Raw genomic sequence first — 25,419 nt, 5'->3', positions numbered from 1 at the left:
TACATGGGGGAAATGAAATAGGTCTCTATAGCATGGAGAAGAATGAGTTAAGGGGAATATGCTAAAGGTAAAGAAAACCATGTTTGCCTCAAAAACATCTGTTGTGAGTGAACATATCATTTGCCACATCATGTTTATCTGTGATGTTGATACTGGTAATTGCGTTTCTAAATAGTTCTTCAAAACTGTAGTTCTTTCACCTACCAGATTTATGCATAGGATTATCAAAAACAGTGAAGAGGTACTTGCTTTATGTAGTCTTCTTTCTGGTAACACTTTTTTAAAATGCTGGCAAAATTAGAATCAAAAGTATGGTACCATTTTGGAAGTGAAAATTTCAGGTCTGTCCCTGGATTGCATTGCTGGGATAATATGCTGTGTCCTCATCTAGCATTTCAAAAACAGCTATATCCCATAATCTTGTCAGTATTCTTGGGTTTGCTGCTTACCAAATACGGGTCCATCAGATTGATGTATTGCTTAGCAGGCTCGATAACACTTGATAACAATGGTGAAGAGCATCTTTGATTTGTGATTGGGAACTTTAAAATAAAAAAGAAGCCTACTACTTAGTAAATATCCCACTGTGCAGCTGTAAAGATTCTTTAATCATAATGGACACCTTTGCACTGTGTGGTTTCTGTTTTTTTAAATACAGGTTGTAATTAGAGTTTTGAAAAAGGGTTTTGAGATGCCAAAACATCTGGTAGAGAAACATTGAAGTACAAAGGAAAGTCATTTTTTTTTTCCCACAAAATATCTGTTTTTCCATGATGCCTCTGCTTTTTGGTTTGTGTGTGTTTTGCTTAAGTCTGATTCCCCAAGGAAATGAAGCTTACACAATTGTAAAAGGCATTTTTAAAATCATAGGGGATGTGGAGGAGGACTGGATGCTCTGGTGCCTTTGGGACGTGGGAAATGGTGGAGGCATAGGGTGGGCAAACTGGGGAAAGGCTGCAATGGGACTGGCAGGGGAGCTGTGGCAGTAGCCTGAAAGAAATGGTGGGAACCTAAAGTGGTGCATGAAGAGAGGGGAGAGTCATTGTCCAAAGTTGGGATGGGAAATCAGGTCTAAGCTGCTCTACTTCTCAAGGAGCAATTCAAATTTGAAAATGATGTGGGGTTTTGGACAGTGTACCTGTAGAACACGTGGGATGAATTGAAATGCACATCCAACTTGAACATGTAATTCATATACTAATTTTTTTTTTTTTGAGGATAAATGTGTATTGTTTGGAGTGGTTTCTATTTATATCTGTCAAGGACAGACAGGCCTGCATGCATGCCAGACAGGGCTGCAACAAACAGCCAGAGCGCTTTGCTTTTTTCAGTAAGCAGCCAGCAGTAGCCAGCCCTTGTTGAGGAGGTCAGGCTGCCCCAGAGCCAGTTCCAGCAGCCTTCCAGGAACGGGCAGCTGTTCTCTTCTGCAATAAGACTGTTTTCTGAGGTCTCATTCTGGAGGAAAAAAGAAAAATAAAAAATGGTATGCACACTTCTGTGAAGTGCCTACTTTGGAGGGAGGTGCAGAGGGCCCAGTGCTTAAAGCAGGTGGGAAAGAGGCTGGAGAAGGCTGTAGGGTAGAAACCCACCTGACAGCAGTCCACAGCCTGCCCTGACAGCAGCCTGTACTGATGAAAAATCTTGTCCAGCTTTTAAGATGTTTCAAGTTAAAGTGCTTCCTTGTCCCTTGGTCTTTATCCCTGTGTGTGAACTGAGTCATCACACCACTAGATACATGAATATCTTGCAAAGGAAGAAAAAAAAGGTTATGAGGGTACACTCCCTTCATCATGGAGACAGTAGTTTCCTCCACATTTTAGAAGAGGCAAACAAAGAAAGACCATGTGTCAGTACACAGTGTGAATACACTGCAACAAGTGTGCTCTTCTTCCATTTATTTATTTATTTTTGGTTTTGGACGGGTGTTGATGGAACACTGATAAACACTCATTTGCTGTTGTTCTCAGCTGAAACAGTGAACCAGACCTGGTTAAGTTGGGGTTATTTTTCACTGCTTTATTAAACTAGAACACACAGTGTAGCTACATTTTAAAATAGATGACTCCCAGGCATATCCAGTAAGACAGGAGGGAGAGGCAAGTGGTGGCAGAAGGCATATTTTATGCCCTTGGTCAAAATTCAAAATTCACTGCAAGCTGCTGTGTTTGCAAAGTATAAAGGAGGGGAAAAACAATCTATGTAAAATTAAATTCCATCTTAATTTTTTGAGGTGCACGTTACTATTTTGTTATTACTGCTATCTCTGTTACCTGTTTTGAATTAATGACATTGTGGGAGATGTCATGACTGGAACCAGAATTTCAGTATATGCTTTCTCTGTACTGAGAAAATCCATAGTTTTTGTGGTTTAAATGTGAAGGCATGAAAAATAACAAGATTACACCCTGCCTGCGTTAACAGCCAAGGGTTGAAGTTGCAGAGTAGGATTTGCTTCAAGTGCAAATACTGAGTATGCCTTGCATTCACAGTAAGGGGCAAAAGAGGCCTTTTGGATCTTTGAGAGTGGTGGTGAGATCATGATTGTCATAAAGGCTATTATCCTGATGAAACAATTACTCAGTCTGCATGCTGGAAGCCAGTGTGAACTTGCTGATTGTGATTAGTGCTTCCTTGTTACTGAAAAACATGGAACTTGTTCATTTACTATTCACAAATACACAGTTCTTGTGATATAGTGCAAAGCTTGTTTTTCATTTTCAGTGTACCTGCAGCATCTGCTGAACTACATAGCTACTCAAACTGTGCACTGAGCATGGCCTATATAACTGGCATGTTGGTTAGACAGACTTCATGCAGCCTGGGAATACCCTTCACATTCTATGCTATAACTCTAGGATGGAGCGTTAGGGCTGCAAATGACACTTAAACAAAACAACAGTAAAATTCTCTGCTGTTATAAATCATGTAATGTTTATTTCAAAGACAGATGTTATTAATGAGTAATTACAATATCTTTAAACAGCTGTAATTTTATGTATGGCATTTGCGATTTAATGCAAACAGTGTTGCAGTCTGTAAGTATATATAAAATTACAGTTCTGTGCATGGGGTGGTACTGAAGAAGATCTTGTATAAAGAGGAAAAATGGTGCCTAGGACTTGTGCTCACAGAAGTAATCGAAATATGACGATGGGATAAGAGATGGGAAAAGGCCAATTAGATCATCTTATCCATTATCCTGACAATGAAGAATTGTTCTTGACAATTCTTTTCTGTATTTTCTATTTCAGTTTTAAATGGGTAAGTAACAGGCACTCACCACTTTTAGAGTGAAATTCTGTAATTTATGTCAGGAATTCTTCTGTATTGTCTGTTTCTACATAGTTTGTGTTTAATTCCTCTTATTTTTTTTTAATATATGAACTAATTGTAGACTTTGTTTTTATGTTATTTTAGATATACTATCAAAATATATTTTTAAGACTTTAAAACTCAATAGAATAATTCAAGCACACCACTGTTCACTTTTGATTTGGATCTTCATTTGGAGCTCTGGTGTCTGCAGCAAATACTTCTGATAATTTGTAACGTACTAAAGGCCTCAGGTTTTATATTAGAAACTGAAAATGTATTTCTAGCTGTGTTACCTTATTAAAACATAGTTAATTAAAAATTAATGAAATTAATAAAATAGTTTTGTGCTGTCACAGTAAGGTTTAAGTACAGACTTTTGGAAGCTGGGAAGTTTGTGGTCCTCTTGGTACAGGGGTCATATAATGCTTGCGAGTGTCACCAACATATGTATTTTCAAATGGATCCAAATAGGTATTGTAAAAGGGAAGAGATGTAAAGTTTCTCTTTTGGTTATAATAACAATTTAAAATTACAGAGATCTTGTAAATGGCCAGATGACAAGCCTTGTAAATTCCTAGTTTCTCTTTCCTCCAGATTTTCTGTCTGGAAAGAGGGGAGAGACAGTAGTTCTCAGTTTCTTCTAACGTTTATACATTTGATAATATATTTGGTACTTCTATGTATTAGACAATTACTTATGCATTAACCTTCTAGTGCTCACTTATGTATTAAGTGGAATGGAGTAGATCATCCGTTTATGTAGGACACAGGAATGCCTTGATTCAGAGAGCACTTTTTAAGGGGTTATCTGACCCACAAGACAGATTTAGGGCTACTGTTTCTATTTCTTTCTGCATCAAACCATTCCACGATATGCTGCTTTATTTACATGTGGTTGTTCAAAGGATTTTTAAGTACAGATTGTATTATTGCTTTCCCAACTTTGGATGTATTACAGGAGCTGTTCTCATAAAGTGGCCAGCAGTTGTCTTCTGCAAATGAGCTATGCACAGGTATATTCTTGCTCTTGCAGTGCCCTGCTGACTTTCTGGGGCTTCTGTAGTAGTATGGATCCTAGGTGTTTTGTCAAAGCTTTTCCTACAGGTCAGTCACAAAGTTGCCAAGTTTTCCTGCGTTCTGTTGCAGAAATTCATTATTTTTATTGTTAAAATTTTTCATAATGTTTTACCCAAATCTACTGTGCTGCAGTTTATACTACTATTGTTATCTGTACTGACTGTGGAGAACAGACTGTTTTCTTCTGCATTTTGGCAGCTGTGATAGACTTGAGGACTGTTGCCCTGTTCCATTACTCATCTTTTCTTTAGGCTAAATGAGGTTGTGTTTTATGGACATCTGATTGCTCTTGTTTTCCGGATATTCATGTCTTACTGTAAGTCGAGTAGCAGAAGTCAGTCACCATATATCTGGAGTTTTGCAAATCCTAAATAGAAGAGAAAGGTTGGTTGTTTTATTTTGCAGGCTGTATTTCTGCAGTCTACCTGCTGTTTGTCGTTTGTCCCATGTTCAAGCTGTAATGTTTTAAACCCTCCAGACCTCGTTGAAGAACAATTTAATGACTTCTCCAGCCTCTTTGCTTGTTTTTTTTTCCTCCCTATCATTCCTGCTGAAATTCATTTGTTGTTCTTGTGTTGTTGTGTTTCCCCTAAACCATTCTTCTAGTCTTACATTTTATTTAATTTGACACAGTTTCCTCTTGACAAATCCAGATTGGTTTTAGTTCATATCATTACCTTCTGGGTGATCAGAAATTATTTCATGTGGGAGTCTTCAAGGACTGGAAGTTAACTGGTGTACTGGGTTTATATGGCAACATTTTAGTAGTGGAGGGCTGCAGGGGTGGCCTCTGTGAGAAGAGGCCAGTAGCTGCCCCATGCCAGATCACAGCCAGCTCCAAAGGGACCTGCTTCTGGCCAGAGCCGTGCCATGAGCGATGCTGGTTGGGCCTCTGGGAGAGCGCACTGAAGAAAGGGAAAATCTGTTGTGCTACAGCATCTGGGAGAGAAGGGGGAGAACCAGCCCTGCAGCCACCAAGGCAGTGCAGCAGGAGGGCAGGAGGTGCTCCAGGCACGCAGCAGCAGTTCCCCTGCGGCCTGTGGAGAGGCCCCTGGTGGAGCAGGCTGTCCCCCTGCAGCCGATGGGTCCCACATGGAGCAGATCTCCACGCTGCAGCTTGTGGAGGAGCCCCCGGTGGAGCAGGTGGATGTGGCCTGGAGGAGGCTGTGGCCCATGGAGAGCCCCTGCAGGAGCAGGCCCCGGGCCGGAGCTGCAGCCCGTGAAGAGGAGCCCACGCAGGAGCAGGGGGTCTGGGGGGAGCTGCTGCCCGTGGGGGACCCCTGCTGGAGCAGTTTGCTGTAAATTAGATTAATCTTCGTATGCTGATTCTGTTACACCTGTGACAGTAATGGGTGACTGATATCCTTGTCCTTATTTCAACCCTTGAGCCCTTTTTCATTGTTTTCTCCCCCCTCTTCTTGTGCAAAGGGGGGAGTGAGAGAGCAGTGTGATGTTTAGCTAGCTGTCAGTGTGAAACAATCACAACGGGACTGGCACAATTTTATCTCCTCTTCTTTAAAGTGTTTTTTATCCCCACTCTGTTCTCTCAAACTTAATACCATAGTTGCCCTTCAACAGACTTTTGGTATCTTGCCACTTTTCCAGGAGGTCTCAAGAAGGCTATAGCGGTTGAAATTTTAGCTGAAGCCTGTCATTCAGGTGTCCTGGCTTGAACTGCATGGAGTCCACCTGGATGTGCATATTTTAGTCCTCTGTAAGTTGTTCCACTTGGTTCCAGGGTGACATTCTGCGTATGTTTTCCTGTGTTCTACTTTGTAAAGTATTGACTGTTTAAAAGTTTAGGTTTATCAAATATTTTGGATAGAATTAGTGCTATCTTTAGAAGAACACATTTATCTCTGCACAGAAGTGCTGTGCAGCCTTCCTCCTTCCCAGCCCCTCCACAAACAAATTCTATTTTAAAGCAAAACAAAATACAAAGACTGAAAGAAAAAGAAAAGAACCTTTAGTTCTTACACAGGTTTGAATCAAATCATACTTATTTGTCTGTTACTGTTTTGTTTTGTTTGCTTTTTAAGGGGTGGGAGCAGGGCGCAAATAAGCAAGTTTGCAGTGCTGACTGGTATTTGTTCATGCTGTATGTGTACATGCGTGTCCAAAGCTATTCATTGCTAACTGGCAAATTAAGAGAAACATTCAGCCTTGTTTTGTGGAGAACAGTGATTTCAGAGTTAAAGCAATAAATTCTTCCCATCTCCGGTTGACAACTTTTCCTAGAGGTTTAGTGCCTGAAATAGGACACGCTGCTCCAGTTGAGACCCAAGCAAAGCTGTATAAAAGAGATTCCTTCCGTATATCTTCAAGGCTGTTACTTCTGTTTAGACATCCCTGGTATGGTATTTGCCTTTTGTTGACTTAGTTCAGCATGTCATACAATACACACAAAACAGCCCCCTCACCCTCATCATCTCCAGTTCACAGTTACCCTGCTCTAAAGCAGGAGCAATACAATCCTCCTCATCCCCTGTATGCTGTGTGTTTAGTTTACCAATAGATCAGGGCAGGAATTGGCCTTCTGTTGATCTGCGTAGGGCACTAATATTATCTGGCTTTTCGGGCATCACTTCGATGCAGCTATTCTATGATAATTATAGTTATTATATAGGTAGATATTTTTATATATATGTGTATTACCTTGCTAGGCCAAGAAAGAACTGGGTCTCCTGTGGACATTAATAGCTTTGTGAAATTTAAGCATCCACAACATTTCTGAATTCTTACAGTGGCAGTGAATTTTTGTTGTTGTTTTTGACCAGTCTGTGATAGTTACCTTTCCTGCGCTGAGGGTTCATTCCTACCGGTTTTTAGTGCTGAAATTCCAGTAGCCAGACTTTCACTGTTTTGCCAAATAAAATGTAAAACTTTGTTCCTCAAATGACCCTATACGATCTTTGATGTTGGTTTTTACTTTCAGAAAACTGAGAATTTTCACATGCCATTGTTTTCAGTCAAAATCTACAGATTGATACTTGTGTGTGAATTTACTCCTTGGAAAGTGAGAAAAACGTCATCTCTAAAATAGGTGTTTGATAATGCCCTGCCTCTTGTTATTGATTGTTAATGACTCTGCTTTTTAGACTTTTTCCCATAAAAGTCAAGTCATTGCTGCATGGAGTGTGCAGAACACTTACAATGCTGAAATCTTACTTGGGCAGCAGGTTGAGATTTTAGTGATTCCCTAACTTAATTATGGTGAGGACCCTTTCAGAATGAGACAAAGATGGTCGTTTGAACACGAGAAAAGGAATAATGAATAATTAAGGAGTCTCGCTAAATGAGTTTCTTATGCTGAGAGTATTGTTTTGTTTGTTTTGTATTTTCATCTAATTTTTTTTCAGAAAATTAAGGATTTGTGTGTATTTTTGTGGGAACTAGGATCTTCACTGAAAATTCTGCATCTAACTTTGCTAAAATGGGACGTCTGTAATTAGAGTTAGAGGTAGAAATTAAGTCCTTTGCACTTGTCGAGAGAGCTCAGTGTGCAAGTGTTGTGCTGGAAGGGGAAGGAATTGAAACTACTACTCCTTATTGGCTCATATGCACCTGTCTTCATTGTCTTAGGAGTATTGGTTGTTACTAGTAGATTTTTTGCATGTGAAACTGCTCCAGGGAAGTCAAGACTGAAAAATACCTAGCATACAGGTCAGTAAGCGTTTTGTTTTTTTTTCTTGTGATTTCTGTGTTTATGCAGGGCAAAAATTCAACAAAAAATTCAACAGTTGGAAGTCTCAGGGCAATTGAGAAATGATGAAAACTTCAGAGAATGCCTTTACTGTGACCTTTGCAGATGGCTTCATTTATTCGGCAGTGTTTTATTGCAAAATAAAACAAGTAGGCTGCTCTCTGTGTGCAGAGCTTAGCAACAAGAAAATATGGAGACACTGGGTCACATTGTGCAGCCCCCTACTGTCAAAGGCAGGTGGGTAAAATAATGCACTTGATACAGCCATCAAGCTCTGCTTCTGCCCAAAGTTCCAGATGTTTTTCCTTTTGTGGCTGTGTCACAATGGGGAAGGTACAACAAATTTTTCATGGTCACAGATCTTCCTAAGGGCTACTAACCCTTGATACACATTATGCAATGATTTGTGTGGAGGCTCGTATAGTCAGCATTTCCTTTAACCCAAAGTGTACATTTATGACTGCAACCTAATAAAATCAAAGCTGACTGGAAAATGATCCATTAATCACAGACAAAGGTGTTGCATCTATTTGTGAGTGGCTCATCCCCCTCTTTGTTTGGCAGCTACGTTTGCTTAAGCAGATTCATTTATTACACTGCTGCAGGTGTCACAGTTGTGCAGCGGGATTGCTTTTTATGTCGCTTTTAGTATGAGGCTGCTGCTGCTCCAAAAAAGGGACAGCAGGCGTGGACTCGATGCCGAGTAACTTGAAATACCGCAAAGACGTTTCCTGCTGCTGTTTCGTGTTATTTTTAAACCACTCTGAGACAAAGTGTTTTCCATCTGAGACAAGCAGGGAATAACTCCTCTTGTCTCAGTTTGGGAACTGGCAGAAGTGCTCCTGAAAGCCACCCAAGGCCCGCCTTGAGCTCTGCTTGCTTTTGTTGTGTTGAAGGAAACCCCTCTATGGGCTCAGAGCAGACCTGATACAAAGCCTACTTTTAAACGTAATCCCATGTGCTGGGATAACTTTTCTTGGCTGTGCTGGTGTAATTCGCAGGGGCATCTACCAGTTCCCCGAACTGAACTCTCTGTTTGGTGCCATGCAGCACCACCCGGCTGACCTCCCCAGTGTTCTGGGGCTGTGTTGGTAGAACTGGGGGAGCACGGCTGGCAAGGCAGAGCACAGCTCAGAAGTTAGGGATCTGGGAATGTTAACGTGCTGAATTGCTGATTTCAGAAAGGTATTTAAAAGTTCCAAGTGGATTGAGAATTATGTCAATGATCATGATATAATATCAATCTTGGGTACAACTTTCAGTTGTTAACATGTTTGAAACCAGTTTACTACCTTTTCATAGTGTGAGTGATTTTTGTTAGCATCCCTAGGACACCAGTACTTGGTTTGTTTCAGGCCTGGTTGAAGGCTGTTATTTAACTAGTAGGGAAGAACATACAAAAAACTTTCAGAAAAGTGCATGGTGGTATAATTTCAGTGGTTCCCAGTAAACGTAGGTTTTTACCAATATTATTTTGGAGGAAAGAAGAAAAGAGAGAGGTTGTTTTGTGTATTAGCTCAGCAACAATTCAGACTAGAAATCTTACTGTGCTCCTTGCATCAGATATATTTCTTGGGTTCCTCCACAGTTGCATGTACAAACCCACTCAAAGTCTATATTCCAATTAATGTGTCTCTACAAATAAGTTACACCAGTATTTTTTTCTTAGTTTGCTGTGAGTCAGACATGAAACTTTCTTTTTACTGTTTTTGCAGTACAAGTAATATTAATTTGTCACTTCAGGCTTTTTGAGGCCAACAGAAAAAAAAAATCCTCTTTCACAAGTCAGGGTTTGCAATCTCCAGGTATGGGGTACTCTGCAGTCTTCTGTATTCAGACTTTCTCCTCTGTTGGTGCACAAGTGCATTGTTTCCTCTGTCCCAGTTTGCAGGCAGATTTACCATGCCTGTATGGTGGCCCAGGACAGCTGAAGATTTACTGCCCCATTTTCTTTGCCTCTTAGGCCAGGGGTTTGAGTCTCAAGTCAGCTTTTGAATTGTCCCAGTTTACCATGCAAGTCTTAAAGGCAAACCAAAATTGGTAGTTTTCTTTAAATGTTGTGCCCTAAACTGGGAGTTAGTGAGGAGTTTGCAGGCAGCTCAGCCATCCTTGTACTGGGAGTGTGCTGGACTGCAAGAGGTGCAGCTTAGTATAGGAATGAACAAATATCCTTTAGCCATTAGCACTATGTCCCCAAATTCATGTGATTTTTCCAAAGCTTTCTTAAACATATGCCATAAAGAAATCAAATAAGTAATTTGTAATTCTATAAGATTCCAAATTTTGTAGAGTAACTTCAAAGGAGTTAAGGGACGAGCACTATAAAAGTGGTCTATAAAATGCAGTTTAGAGTTTTCCTTGTCTCCATGTACTACATGCATCCCTTTTTGACTGTCTTATGTTTCATCATACAGTTTCTCTGGGATTGTTACTGCCAAAGTAGAATGCTGACAGAAGAGGAAGGTAGTTGGGGAAACTTCACTTGCAAGGCAGCCGAACAGAAAGGCAGAACAAGCCCTTAACTTTTTTAATTTTCCATGCATTTGTTACTCGGTGACCTCAAAGCTCTTCTGCATGTTTGAAGACTGGGTCCATCCTGCCCTAACACCAAATGTGTGAAAAGGAGGTAAAAGTAGACAAAAGCAAATGCTAAATAAGCTTTTAGTCTCACTTGTTTTTGTTTTGAGATGCAAGGCCTGTTAGTCTCACATATGAGTGCTGCCTGGTCTTAGGAGTCTCCTCTGAAGGGCTATTTTACAAGGTAACAGAGTTTCAAACAGCTTTTTTTTAAATTATTTTTTATTTTTTTAGCTAGAATTCTTATTTCTTTTTTCCATTCTATCTGTACAACTTGTTTTAATGTTTGGGAAAATGTACACATACCTTGTTTACCAGTAAGTTCTCAGAATGACCTTCTAGCACTGTACGTGTTTATAATCCTTCATTGATCCATGGTGATCTAAGCAGTCTAAATTTTGAATGTTTTTAATGGTGTTATGTCTACCATAATTTGTACCACGTATTTTAATAGATCTATATTTTTTAGCAGATTATTGGTAAACCAATATTTTTATGATTGTCATTTTTTTGTGTTGCATACTTAATATAAATATGTGATGACTCCGTCTTTGCTCTATAAGCGTCCAAGTAATCAATAAATTAACTCCATTAATCAGACCACAAGCATGTTTTTCCCTATAAGTTCCTAGGTTTTTCTTAACATCTGTCTCCATGTTGTGTGCTAATGTTGTTTTACAGTCTTTTGAGGGTAGTTTTAACAGTGTGACTACTAGGTTTAACTAATCCAAGTGACACATTTCACTTTCAAGTTGATAAAATCACTTCCTAGCCACTGTTACAATTTTGTGAGCTGATGATGCTAAGTAGACATTGTTGTTAGACTGACAAACTTTAATGTCCCATTGTTCAAGTAAGATACAGTTTATCATTCTCCATAACTTTATCAGGACCCTGTGGACTGTAGTGAAACAGTCATTGGCATTTCATTAACTTTGTAATTAAGGGTGAAATCAAATAGCTTAATTATTTTACTGAAGTCTGAAAAGAAGTGCTTAATGAAGTTTTCTAGTACCTAATTCCCTTGAAGTGAGTTATGACATCTGGCATGAAAACCTTTGCGCTTCATCCAACTATCAGTCTGGCAGTGCCCTATCACCTTCCAGTGAATGATGCCAGTTCACTATTTCCCCAAAAGCAGAAATTCTACTGCATACACGGTCTCTTTTCCATAGGAGTCTGGATCTTTTATTCACACCTTTTTCATAACCTCTTTTCTATTTGAGTGCTTCAGCCTGTAAGCTACACAGAATCTCCCTAGTACTACTTCAAACTATAAGGGATCTTTTTTTTCCATTTTTTTTGGACTGTTGCTTTAATAGCTAAGATGTAGTTTCTTAAAATCCTAGCTTGAAAAGCCTTTTTTTTTCTCCAATTCCTGAAATCTAATTCAGGGGTTTGGAATCTACAGTTCAAGCCAGGGCTGTAGTACACATAATAAAAACATCTACATGATTGGTCCAGTTGGTTAATTAGCTGCAAAGATACTTGGGATGATGCAGACTTGCCTGACAGATAAAATCCTTGCACTTATGCATATCTCAAGGGATTGGGCAAGTTCACTTATTATCCTCATTTATTAGAATAATTGTCATTAACAAAAGCTCGGGCTACTTTCCCTGTGCATGGAAATACAGCCTGGACATAAGGTGGCATTAAGGCTTTTAACCTGCCTATGCACCGGTTATTTCTCTGCCAACATTTCAAGAAGTATGCTTCAAGTATTTTAAGCATACAATGCTTTAGAATGCATTATTTGTATGTTCATTTAATGAGGTTATTTAGGCATAAATTACAGGCTAATGTGTTTAAAAGGTATATGGAACATCACAGGATTAGCGTGCAAGTGGTAAATGACAGCAGTATTCACTTAATTTGTGGCTCGAATAAGAAGTTGGTTTTGTAAGGTAAAGGCTCGTGAATCTTCCAAATCCAGATGGAAATGTGCTGGGAATGAAAGAGACCCAACTCTCTGCAGTTCTGTTGAGTTTATTTTCAGTTCCGGTCCTTCCTTAGTTTTTGAGCACTTCCCTGCTAGTAACTGAGTTCTGTTGGAGAGGGAACTCATGTCAACTCTGTTTTAAAGAGGAAGAGCTGAGCTTCAGAGAATTACTTCCAAGGTCATGTAGACAGCTTGTGAGCTAGAAAGCAAAGCCCGAGGTGTAATTTTTATTTTATTTTAAGCATGAGGCAGTCTTCCATTTCCCATGAACACCTGACTGTTTCTCCACCAGCCTCCTTGAGATAGCTGCTCCAGCCCCTCAAACCAGCAATTTTGCCCAGTTCCTGTCTGCAGTAGGGCTCCTTTGGTACATACAGTGGAGTCTTCTCATTGCTGCCCTGTGCTTCACTGAAGAGCTGGGCCAAAATCCAGATAAACGCCTGAATGTGCCCTTTGACTGCTTGCAGTTATGTTCCTTGCACTACGGTTGAAAACATGTTCTGAGCATCATTGAGATACTCTTTGCATCTTTAAAAGCAGAAATGTGTTTATTCAAGCTTCTAGCACATGGAGAAGAGGAAATTTGCTACTTCTGATACAACACTAGGCATTGCCAAAGTGCAGCATTCCTCCTTCCACAACTTTGACGAGGCAGTACATCAGCCTTCCAAAGAGGTTCAGAGGGGAGGAGTAGGGAGAGGTACATGGTGGTATGTGGGTACAGTGAGTTTTAGATACAGGCAGTAAGCTGTGATTTTACTGTATCAGAAGGAAAGGTCCCTAAGGTCACATAACTGTGGTTGGTCTCCATCCTCAAGCATTTCTTAAGAGTTGTCCCAAAACAAACAACTTCTAAAACCTAGTTTATTAGCCTGTGAACAGTAGACAAACAGTGCATTATGTGCTGCCTTCTGGATAACATACAGAATGCTCAAAGTAGTTTCTGTTTTGGAGATTTAAAAGGTTATTTTGCTCTTAGCCATGTCATGTGCAAACTAGTGCAGTGGATGCATGCCATTTACTGGACCTCACAGCCTGGATTCAGAAAACATACCTCAAGTTCCAGGGAAGAACATTGACAGCCTCATGAGACCGGTCTGGATTTTGTTCTAAGTTCTGATGGTTCAATATGATTTTGCGAATTGCACTTAAATTCACATGTAACTGTTTTTGTTTTGCTCTTTTTTAAAATAAATTTTGTGTTCCTTCCCTCAGGAGAGGAATGCTAGTTTTGTCTAAAATATGCTGATTCCACTTTCAGGAACTTTTGGTTCTTACCTAAAATAAATGAGACTGCCTTAAAATGCTAGTTTTCATTACTACAAAGCACACTACTAGGAATACCGGGAAAGGTTAAAAACAGCTTTTTTTTTTTTTTTAGGCAAGCTTCTGATTATTCATATTTGTATAGAAAAAATATGGTTCCTTATTTACTAGATACTTGCTCTGTGTTCATGCTAGTAAAAGATCCTCCTGCAGGCCTGTAATACTGCTGCTATTTTACCTCCCATAATGAATATTCAAAAGCTGCAGTCATTGAGGACTCAGGTGGCAAAAATAGTAAGATGATTGAAGTGAGCCTTGACATAAAAGCCTAAAAGTACATTCCTAACTACATGGAAATAGTGCTGATTCCCCTTTCTGACCACGTAAAGGATGGTGCCAGGAAATCTCCCATGAATTAAATGCCTCTTTCACATACTAGCATGATCGCATCTTTCTGTATGATGTGTTGTAATAAGTATGTTTAAAAAAAAGGAAAAAGACAACAGGGCTTTCTGTAATCCTCTCTCACCAAATGTATCGGAATTGAAAAATGGGTATAAAGGACACACTGTTAAGATATGGCAATGCATGCATTGTTTTCTACATAATGCAGTCAGGGTCTCCATGGTAAAAAGAAATTTTTATTTTATTTTTTTTTGTCACCATCAGCAGTTAACCTAAAGTAGGAGCTGCTCCATTTCATTATAGGTTAAATGACTTTCCACGCAAAACTGGCTGAGAAATGTAAATCATTAATGCTATTTTTTTTTCATGGGTTTTTAAAATGTGCTTCAGGATTAGTGAAGAAAATGCAGCACAGCATATGTTATTGTTCTGGAATTTTTTTTAATAGAAAGCCCTGCTTTTCAGCATTCCCCCTTCAGTGGAGTCACTTAGACACTTCCAGCTGGTGGCAGGGGATACAGCCATAATACAGCTTTCTCTGTCCCAGCTGTCTTTTTCATTACGTTAAATGCATTACGATGGCTGCAGTGTTTTATAAAGGTTCAGGTACAGAAAGGTACAGGAAGAAATCTGCAACTATGTATTTTTGTAGTGACTGCAAGCTTCTGTGAGATCTCTGAATCCTGAATGTGTTCCTGGCTCTGGTCACAGATTTCCTTCCAGTCATTGGAACATTTGCTGTAAGGGCTGGTTAAAGGTGCCCGAGGAAATCACCTTTTACAAGGGAGCATTGTTGTAAAGGATTTCTAATGCATTATGGCTCACGCAGCATCACAGTTAAAGAAAAACAGGGATTTAGAAATTAATGCTGATGAAGAAACTGAGAAAAAAAGAAAACACAGGAAAAGATCCCGGGATCGGAAGAAAAAGGTATCTAGATCTGTGCCAAATTGTGACAGGGCTTCTTTTGTTTCAATTTTCTTACCTTGCAATTGAACTATCACAACTCGTTCTCGCGTGTAACATGATAGCTGTCGGAGTAATTTGTTAACATTATAAAATGGCATTGATAACTACAACTGGGGGGTTTGTAAAGCAATTGAATGTTTAATTGGATATTAGTTGATTGCAGTGATGATGCAGAAGGTGTGCATTCATTTCACAGATAAATCACTTGTGTTACCTTGATATGCAAACTGTCTGTGAGTTCAAAGTAGTTTGTAACCGTGGTGTGAGGTAAAATGCTGAGCTTTCTCGTGGGTTTAACAGAATAATAGTTAAGCCTTACATACATGTACTTAAGGGGAATGTGTGTGGAGGAAGATTTTTTTTCTTTGTGTTGGGACTATGTCACATGCTTGGCTTCTGAAACATCCATTTTTGGGATAATGTTACAGAAATAAGATGTCTTATTGTTTCTATTTTTTCTTAAGAGCAAACTGTGTTACAGAATTCAGCCACAACAATCCGTTATTAGCAACTTTCTATTGTTAGGGAAATAGGTGACAGATCTATGAGCCTGTTTTTTTTTTTTCTTCTGTAGATTTGTCTTAGATGCAGAAAATCCTCTAGCATACTAGGACCTGAAAAATTCAGCAGGCACTGCATTGCTCGTTGTTCAGTTAAGGAGCTTCTGTGTGATTCAAGCCTGACTATTTTTCTCTGAGGTATCAGGCAAAATAGTTACAGTTTGTGGTATAATGACAGATAATGAGGACAGCCAGTTTGACTGCTCTGTGGATGTCCTTAAAAATGACACCTTATACCCTGCTCCACCGAAATAAGGCCCTGCCATGATTTTTGGTTGTTTCATGGCAATTTTTTAAGAAAATATCAAGAAGCCTGTTGTCTTAAGAGAAACCTGGGCATGTAGTATTTCTGTGTGCCTTTGTGAAATCCCCCTAAGGGGGATTGGATAATCTTCATATGCTCAGAGAAGCGGTGCATGTGTTTCCTAAATGACATGTAGATTTCCTCTAACATATGTGCATCTTTTGGTTGGGTGAGAGTCAGCATTTCCTTGCCCTTTTCTCTTATTCCTCTGTGGTGGCAGTGCTATACATAATGAAAAGCACTAAGAAACCCACTGCCTTCTGTTCTAGTGAACACATTAGGAGACCGTTTAGATGGCTGCAGTGAATGTACTGCAGCAAGTTAGCTGTACATATTTTTTCTGGGTGAATGTATATGTAAAGATCTTCTGAATCATCTCCCAATATAAATGGAAGTGTGAAAAATAAGATTCTGTCTTGGGGCTCTGCTGTTTGAAACTGGCCCGAATTAGTAATATTTTTTTTCTCTGCTGTTTAGGTTCTGTGCAGGTCTGTAATGTAGCTGCCAGGGTGGGTTTCCCCACCCCAGCTGAAAAGGACCACAGCAGTTGTGCATTTTAGGAGCTGGTTGTCAACCCATATTTATTTACCTATGGGTTGTGAGTTACAATGTATAGTTTGTTATCTCTGCTTGTGGTGTAGGAAGCCCACGTTGTACTTGATGTACTTAAGTTTAACAATAGTATGCCTGCCAGTATACATATACTGTCTTTGTGTGAGGGTGCTTTGGCACAGTTTGTAATTAGAGCAATATAGAAGGGATGTGGCAGTGAGAGGCACTTGATTCAGTGAGGTGAGACAATTGCTTTGTGGACAAAAATGCGTTGTTGTTTATACAACATAGTGCTGTAAAATGGAAATCTCTTAGCAACCAGAGTGGCACATGGATAAATATCAACCTATTAATCTCAAATGCCTGGATTTTTTTTCGGTATTTTATTTCTGCATCTTAAGAGTGAGATAAAATAGAGTTTTCACTCTATCAAAGACTTTCATTGTTTTTTTCCTTTGTGTCATGCTGGAATTTGGTAGCTTGTTCCAATTTCTTTCTGGATTTCCTTAGCACTCGGCAGATTCAGGGTGGGTAGAGGCTATTAGGAGAATGGAGCAAAACCCAGCAACTTCAACATTTATATATTTGGGCATCAGTATACCTACAGCAAAAAACGGTTTGGCAACTGGTATGTGGGGCGTAAGAAGTCCAGTAATTGTGGTTTGTCATTTTGTACTTTCCTGACTATTTAAAACATTTTCCCCCCAATTTTTCCACTATGAGTTGTGAGTCACTTCTTGTTCCTCTGCACCACCCACAAGCAAGCAGTACTCGTTTTTTTTTGTTGTTGTTGATCACATGATACTGCACAAAGCTAACCCTTTGCCTAAGCAGCATACAGAGCTTTAGGGTCTTCCAGGCACATTGGTAGCAGCAATTAGTGCTAACATTTCTGGATGATTTATTCAGCAAAGTGACCGAGGCAACCAATGGTTAGAAAGTAAGGCTGGTGGGAGCACGCAGTGTCCTAGGCTGGATGATGCCAGCAATGGTCATGCTGATTTGTGTCCCTGAGTAGTTTTAGCATTGCAGTCTGAGGTTAATATTTCACAGGTTTTGACTGGTTAAGCAACTTCGAGTGTAATAATGTTTCTATTAAGGCTTCCTTCAATACTTGTATGAGAGAAATGACCTTTTTAAAAATACGCAAAACAAAACCCTGTATTATATGCAATCCCACTTTATTTCAAGCTGAGATTTTCCAAATTGCTGCACTTCCTCTGTAGAAACAGAGTGCTTCTGTGCGCCGCGGGCCCACCACGGTGTGTGTTTGCTTGAATTCAAGACGTTTCTAAAGATTCAGAGTCTAAATAGTTTAGTTCATACAAGAGAAAGATTGGACCAAGAAATGCAGCAAGTACAGTGAAGGATCTGCATTATACAGTTTCCAATTTATTCTGTTCAATTTTATTTTATAGCTTCAAGCAATCCTGCTTCTGGGTGGTTGTGCAGTGTCCTACACTGCAAGTATTTTGAGTATACCCAAGGACAGACTGTCTTAAATGACACCTCAGAACAAGCCAAGACACCTTTCATAATAAGCGATTGGTATGGTTTGCTTGATTCCTTATAGTTTGGTTTGTGAAAAGTAGAAATTGTTTATCCTGTAGGAATGTCTGGAAGGAAGTTACTTAGTGCCATTCCTAAAATAGTTTTTTTTTTTTTTTCCTTCTGTACATAATAGCAGAGAAGGGTAGGTCTTGGCACATACTCAATGATTTATGTTTTATGCAATATTCAATAAGACTGAAGTGGTTTCCATTTGCCTGTGGTGTTCAGGACCTAGCATGTTCTTTGGGGACACAGAATAGCACGATCATGATGCAAGGCTTGTGTGCTGCCATCTCTGAGATGTTGAAGGCTGCTGCTGTCACATCCACTGCTGCTGCAAACTTGTGGGTAACAGGGAAAGTAATAGATGCTAATGTTGCAAGTCTTGGCTATTTCATCTCGACACTCGTGGTGTTTGAAGGTGTTACAACTTCCAGGTGTGCTGGAAAAATTGCTCAGGACTATCCTACTGGTTAAATTTAAATGCTGTGTCAGCAGCGATGGACCTGTAGGTGTGTGGCTGCTGGTGGGGCACAGAGGAGCTCGCCCACCTCCTGGGCTGGGCTGCTGCTCGCTGCCAGGGCCTGCTGGGGCTGCTCAGGTGAGCAGGGCTGGGAGCACCCCTGGGCAGTGGGACCCCAGGTGGGCTGCAGCACGAGGGGATGCTCTGTGATCTTAAAAAGCAGTTGGTATAGAATTGGTGCGGTGTTCACATGCATCGAAGCCTAATAGTTACCAGGTAAAGCTAGGAGGGTGAGCTTCAAAGCTTTAAACTCAGAAAGCAAGTGCAAATCACCATGTATTTTAAAATTTTTGATCTCATGATTTTCAAACAAATCTGCGGAACAGTGAGATTTGCTTCGTGGTTTCTGAACAGTTGAACTTGATAGTAGCAAATCTAAACACGTAGGGCAAAAATGATTGTGCCTTAACTCATTTGTGTTAAGGCACAAACCCTGAAGGTATTGTGCAAACGCACCTGGGAGCATGATGTCACAAAGGAGAGGATGTAGATTAGAACATGAAAGAAAAATTGTTGAAGTCGATGGATCTTGCTGAGGTGCTAGGAAAACTTGGATCATGTCCTTGATTTTGGACATGATGCTCCCTGTCAGAGGCAAATACTAAAAAATTGCAGGACATTTTGGTAGATATTTACGGTCACTGGTGGATGTGGTATCTACTAGCAGCAGTGAGTTCTTAGCAGCTGGAGTTCTGTTGGTGAGTGTTTCTATTCAGCTGACAAAAACAATTCTTTCTTTGAAGATGACCCCCCAAATAATGAAAAGATTGCATTGTATTGTGTGGGTAGCACTACAGCATCATTTGAAGTGGGCACTGTGCAGTGTTACTTTCTTGTTTATAAACCCAGAAAATGTTTTGTGCTGTTAGAAAATTACATTTAATTGAGGCAGGTTTTAGAATGTTCTCACCTCTTCCTCTGCCTTCTTGATGTCTCAGGGTTGGGCAACTGCCATGGATGGCTATTAGTTATTATGGAAATGTCAGTTTGGGTTATAAACCACATTATATTTAATTAATGTTATCAGCTCATGGTGGGAGGAGATGGGGAGGACATAGGACTTAACAATAGGTGATCTTTCCATTATAGGAAGATTGTTAAATGACTAGATTTAGAGCTGGACTCTCAGTGAGTGTAAATCAATACTGTTTCAACCACCTGGATGATATTAATGGAGTCTTTTATTCTTCTGTCTTTTCCACCTAGGCTGGGCATTATTTGTTCTTTGGGGGGGGGGAAGGGGAGGGCTGAGGGCTGAGAGGAGGAGGGGCAGAGGGAAGTGTATCTTCCAGGGAAAATGGATGCTTTTGAAGAAGAAGGAAATTGAAAAAGGTTATTTGGTGAACAATGGCTAAAAAAAAAAAAACACAAAAAAAAACCAATGAATCTTGTGATTATGAATATTCAGCACTGTTCCAAAAGTCAAAGCCCTGCTAAATGTTGTGCGTCCTATAAAGTTGCCCGAACTGTGTCTTTGGGATGAGTCCCAGGTACTTTGATACAATTCCTTGCCTATTCAGTAAATATTTGTGACTGTGAGTCAAAATATTTGTGACTAGTGTAACTGACTGAGCACCTGCTAAAACTGGGTGTTAGACTCAATTAGCCCTTGTCTGACTTGGCTAGGGTCTACGTTATTGAGGTGTGGTGTGGGTAGAGGCAAGTAATGGAGAAGAGACAAATTTGAGTTGAATTTAACTTCCCCTCCGACCTTCCCCCTGACTTAATTCATTTGCAAAGCCTAATGCTTTCCTGTGTTGATTTAGATGGGAGTCAGAAGACAAGGTGCTGCTGTTCAGTCAGTCATACAGCTGTTGGGATCACCGGTGGAGTGGTAATGGGGACAGCTGTGGTGCTAGCACAGGAGTGCTCTGCGAAGGGGATGGAACCAGGCCCAAAGATTTTGGTTGGCCCTGTGGGGTTGGAAACCTCTTAGCAACTCTATGAGGTAATGCCCTGCCCCAGCTAGACTGGGATATGTGGGGGCCCTTTTAGCTAATGAGCTCTATTTGGACAATACAGCTGCCCCACATTGTTCCTGCCTTCAGTTACCTAACATAGGCCATAGCCCTTTATATTTAATGGAAAAAGCCAGGTGTCTTCAGAGGATAATTCAGTGCATGTAAGTAAGACAATTTACAGCAATGCCCTCATTTTCAAATGTATGACTATCCTCCAGCCCTTCAGCTTCAGCTGTGAGCTATGGGCATTTGGGCATCCTGTAAATCAAGCCCTGGCATCTGTGGTGCGTGTTTGGAATCGTATAACATGCTTAAAAACTGTTCTAATATGTCTGCTGCCTGAGTGGAGTGTTTTTGTGAGCTCAGCTTTGTTGGCTGGCACGTTGGTTAGTTAAAGCTAACCTAGAAGAGGTAACATAAAAGAGGTTAGCTTTTGGTTTTATTTTTGGAGAGATGGAAATCACTGTATGGAGTCTGGAAAGGGAAATACAACAGAATGCTTCTTTAGTATTTATTCAAGTAAGACTAATGTAGGCAGGAGAACTAGAGTGAAAGAAAAGGCTTGTTTTGCTAATTGAAAAAGAAAATTGCTCTGAAATGTGTTTATTTAAAAAAAAATTAGGCTGATGTTTCCCATTATTTACAAAGCTATGACTTCAGTAGTGAGTTCATCCCAAGTGAGGTTGTTAGTGCTCTGAGATGTTCCCAGGTAGTTTAACACCTTTGTGTTATGTACCAGAAATAAAACTTGATACTGCCTTTGTAGTCACAGAAGGATGCAGGACACATTGTATTGTTTCATCTCCTTCATCTCAGCAAAATCTTAGAAAATTTTCTTTGGTTTATTTGAATGAATTGAAATATAGTTTACCCAAATGTTTGTTAAGCTGTTATATTGTTAATAATAACTATTTTGTTAACAGTTTTGAATTTTAGTTTATTGGGCAGGTGAGTGGTCTAAGACGTTGTGCTATAGCAATTTATGTATCAATTTTAAATGTTTGTAGTTCATTTTAATATCTTTCTAATCCTTCCTTGGAAAACATCATTAAAGAGAAAACAACAAGGTACAAGGGATTCAATTATGCTGTGCTTTTTGTTGTACAAATGCTGATCTCCCATTTTATGCAGAATATAGCCTACTCCCTATTTATCCAATTGGAATTAAGAGGACTATAGAATTTGTTACTTCTTGTTAAAGTTGGTGGTATCCTAGGCATCTGTTAACACATCGATTGTGTTCATGAGCACAAGAAGGAAATGAAGTTCTGTACGTTAACCAGGTATTTGCTACCCAATCATGGCAAATGAAACAGACACAATGTCAGCATTTATTTTGTGAGTGCGGCATGCTATTTATCATAGTGCCTAGTTGGGGGCTCAGCAAAATCTGTCGGTAGTGTTAAACATGGTGTCTCTGGTGACCCCTTCTCTAACCGGAGACAGGAAGGCTCCTGAGGTGCCTTATGTTTCACCCATGGAAGCAGTCCTTTGCACAGTACCAGAAAGGCTGTGGTCTTGCTGCTTGTCTCCCTTGTGAGGGAGGGGATGGGTATGTCATGTTGATACCTGATCCACTGTCAGTGGAAATCAAGGAGAGAGCCTCTGATTTTTCACTTTTCTGCAGAACATTCAGTGATGGCTTGGAGAAAATTGTGGTTTGTAGACTCTGAGCAAGTTCCTGAATAGCTGTCAGTTCTGGTGCTTATTGAGGGAGAAATCACCGGGCGCTATGTAAGCTTTAATTATGTTCATGTGTTCCACACCCATTTGTACTACCCCTTTAAATGCATATACGTAGGCAGGATGAGGCTATAGTATATCATTACTTTTATTTTTGAAAGCAGGAAAGTCTATCCCTTACTTTTTTCCCTCCTGTGAAAACTTGTAGCTCTGAGCTACAGTCCTATCTTTAACCCTGTGTCCTCTGTCTTTTGAAAAATGATTTTAAGTATCCCAGCTCTGCTGGAATAAGAATTGGGAGGGAAACTGCTGGATTCTGAGTGCAGCAAAAGGATTTCCAGTAGCTGCTGAAGTAGTTGTTGCATTATTGTATTTAAAAGTAAGCACAATGATTATGCAAATCTTTGAACAGTGATAGGCTACAACAACTAGTAACCAATCTGAATTCAAGTACTCTCATAGTTCACCAGTACTGAGGAATAACCATAGGGTGTAACAAGTACTTTTCTCCCCTAATGATGTAGTGATCTGCCAGGCTGAGGATGGTGCTCTTGTAAACAGCTCTTTGCATGGCAGCTTTGTGCTCTGATCACAGAAGAGTTCTGAGTACAGAAATTCACTCCCTCTAAAATTAAAGAATTTATATACAGCAAAACACGTATGTAATGCAACCGCTGTGTGAGTGAGTTTGCATTTACATGGGGCAAGTGGCAGTCAGGGATTCGGTTGTAACACCCCATCTGTGTGCCTTTGCACCAGTCCATCCATAGCCTCGAGTTGGGCATCTCCAAACTTTCCCTGTTGCCTATAGTGGGCCTGTGTCTGTGTTAAGCAGCACTGAGGTTGGGAGAGGTTGCATGGTGCTGCAGGTGGTTTCACTTTCGAAGTTTGTTCCTTTTGCTCCTGTGCAGCAGCTCCTTGGATGCCAGGCTCATCCTGTTGCCTGAGCTGTTGGCCAGGCTGGGTCCTGAGGGAGAAGCTTTCCACAAAGTTGTTAGCGGGGTTTTCAAAAATACACAATATGGTGGAGTATATAAATAATTTGTTTCTCCATGAATGTAGTTTATAGCGGGATTCTGTTTCTGCTTTAAATGAAAATATAGTTTCATAAAACGAATTATGAAATAGATCAAGAAGTTAAACAATACTTTTCAAGCATGTGCCACTTTCCTGAAGTTTTTCAAATTAGAGCATCACCAGAAATTTTTACATCATATTTGGAGTTCAGAACTGCAACTCCTAGTACCTGCCTTCCAGTTAGAGCACGACGATGTGCATGTTCTAGAGATCTTTCTTAAAGGCAGTATAAAAATGAGCAATCAGTTATGCTATCCTGTCTGTACCCTATAATAACCTGTACTTTTAGCTGCACTTTTTAGTGTTGGTAGAAGATACAGTAGTGGAATTCACTTTGTCCACCACATCAGTTCGTTTTCTGGGGATTACTCTTAAATTTCAGGACGTGGAGTAACTCTGTCGTTGACTTTCTTCAGCTAAGCGAGGCCATCCCATCTAACTGGGCAGTTGTCCTTCACAGTGACGTGTCCTGTATGTTGTACCCAAGCTTACCCATCTGGAGGTGGCTTCCCATGTGTTCTTGCAACCTGTAGAAAACCAAAGCTGCGCAACGTCCACTGAACATATATTCCCACTGCTTGTCAGCACAAGTTTATGGGGCATTATAGCAACAAAAGGCAAAGGAAAAATTGAGCCACTGACTCTAGCTGTGGTATGTATGATTACAACCCTGAAAAAATGACTTAAAATTAGTTTATCTTATATATGTAAGCATTCATAGCTCTGGGCGAGATTCTTTCATGGGCTGAATAATTTTATTTTCTACCACACATCATTTTCTTTTTCCTCTAACTGCATTGTTGCTCCTTCTGGACACTACCATGGTATCTCTGAAACTGCAATGATTTCCCATTCATTAATCACTAGCTTAATGTTTAGCATTTACAGCCATCTCATCAGCTAAATTTACCATTGGCCTGCGAGCAGGTATCAGCATCTGGGTGATCTGAGTCTCTAACCTCTTCTCCTGCCCACTTGGGATTTGTATGAATCCAGCAATCATCTCTGGTGCTGAAGCTCGTGTGTTTTCATGCCCAGGCTGCAGTAAAATTAATGCAGATATTACTCAGATATAGATTGCTGACTAGATGGTGAAGTGAATAAGCCTGAAGTGCTCTTCATGCCTGAGGGTGGAGATCCCCCAAGAGAAGAGATGCATATACCAAGCCCCTCATGATGCAGCAAGTTTAAAAAAAAAAAGGGGGGGGGGGGGTCGTGCTCAGTCTGTGTGAGTAAATGCAGCATTTTCCTGTACTGCTGAGGAAGCCTCTCAAAAGATGTTTTTTTTTGGCAGGCAGTAGCAGACTTTATGTTCTGGAGGGTGGCTGTGGACAGTTTCGTTTTTCTTATACAAGACTCTGAAAAGTTAAAACATCCCACTGTGAAATAATGCTGAGAAGTGGGTGGGAAAGGTTTCCTTTATTACATTTTTACCATCTAAGCAAAGAAAACATCTTCAAGGAGAATCAGTGAATGCGCTGTATACCTGCAGTCCTAGTTTTTCATGCCACTTGATTTAATCTGAAACCACCAGCACTTTGAAGCTGTTAAACATCAAAATTCTGATAACTAAAGACTGCTATTTTTCTACCAGTCTGAAAAGATTAAAAAGATGTTGAGAGGAAAGCATCTTATGACAGTGGGTGTGCAATCAAAGTTCCTAAGTAGGGCAGCTAGAGGAACAGTGAATGCTTTTTAACTTTTATGGGAAATTGTATTTTGTTTGATGTGCATATCTTATGTTTTCCTGTCTAACTTTTTTGTAATATCAGAATGTCTGGTAACATTTAAAAAAAAAGCTTAGTAAATGTTTTGCACACTCAGCACACGCTACCCACATAAAAGATAAAAGTATGCAAACTTCCAAGTTGTTGAAGAAACCAAAAAGGGCAGGGGCTTCTCCCACCGACTCTTCCACTGGTTTGCTCTTAAGCAAAGTATTTAATTTCTGGTT

At 40.0% G+C, this 25,419-nt stretch overlaps 1 protein-coding gene across 9 annotated transcripts in view; it reads left to right on the top strand.

Annotated features, from left to right (window-relative positions):
* Positions 1–25,419, top strand: part of ANK3 (ankyrin 3) — a 358,746-nt gene that overhangs the window by 140,959 nt on the left and 192,368 nt on the right. The window contains exon 1 of one of the 9 annotated variants that reach the window (XM_040564181.1): positions 14,624–15,215. The exons of the other annotated variants lie outside the window; for them this stretch is intronic. Within the exon in view, the coding sequence (XP_040420115.1) occupies positions 15,102–15,215 (114 nt within the window). The 5' untranslated portion in view covers positions 14,624–15,101. Of the gene's footprint in view, positions 1–14,623; positions 15,216–25,419 lie in introns of those variants that run through there. 9 annotated transcript variants of the gene reach the window in all.

The sequence above is a fragment of the Cygnus olor genome, chromosome 7 (assembly GCF_009769625.2).
Source record: "Cygnus olor isolate bCygOlo1 chromosome 7, bCygOlo1.pri.v2, whole genome shotgun sequence".
Taxonomy (NCBI): Eukaryota; Metazoa; Chordata; class Aves; order Anseriformes; family Anatidae; genus Cygnus; species Cygnus olor.
Note: the sequence above shows the minus strand (reverse complement) of the source record. Positions and strands in the feature narration are given on the sequence as shown.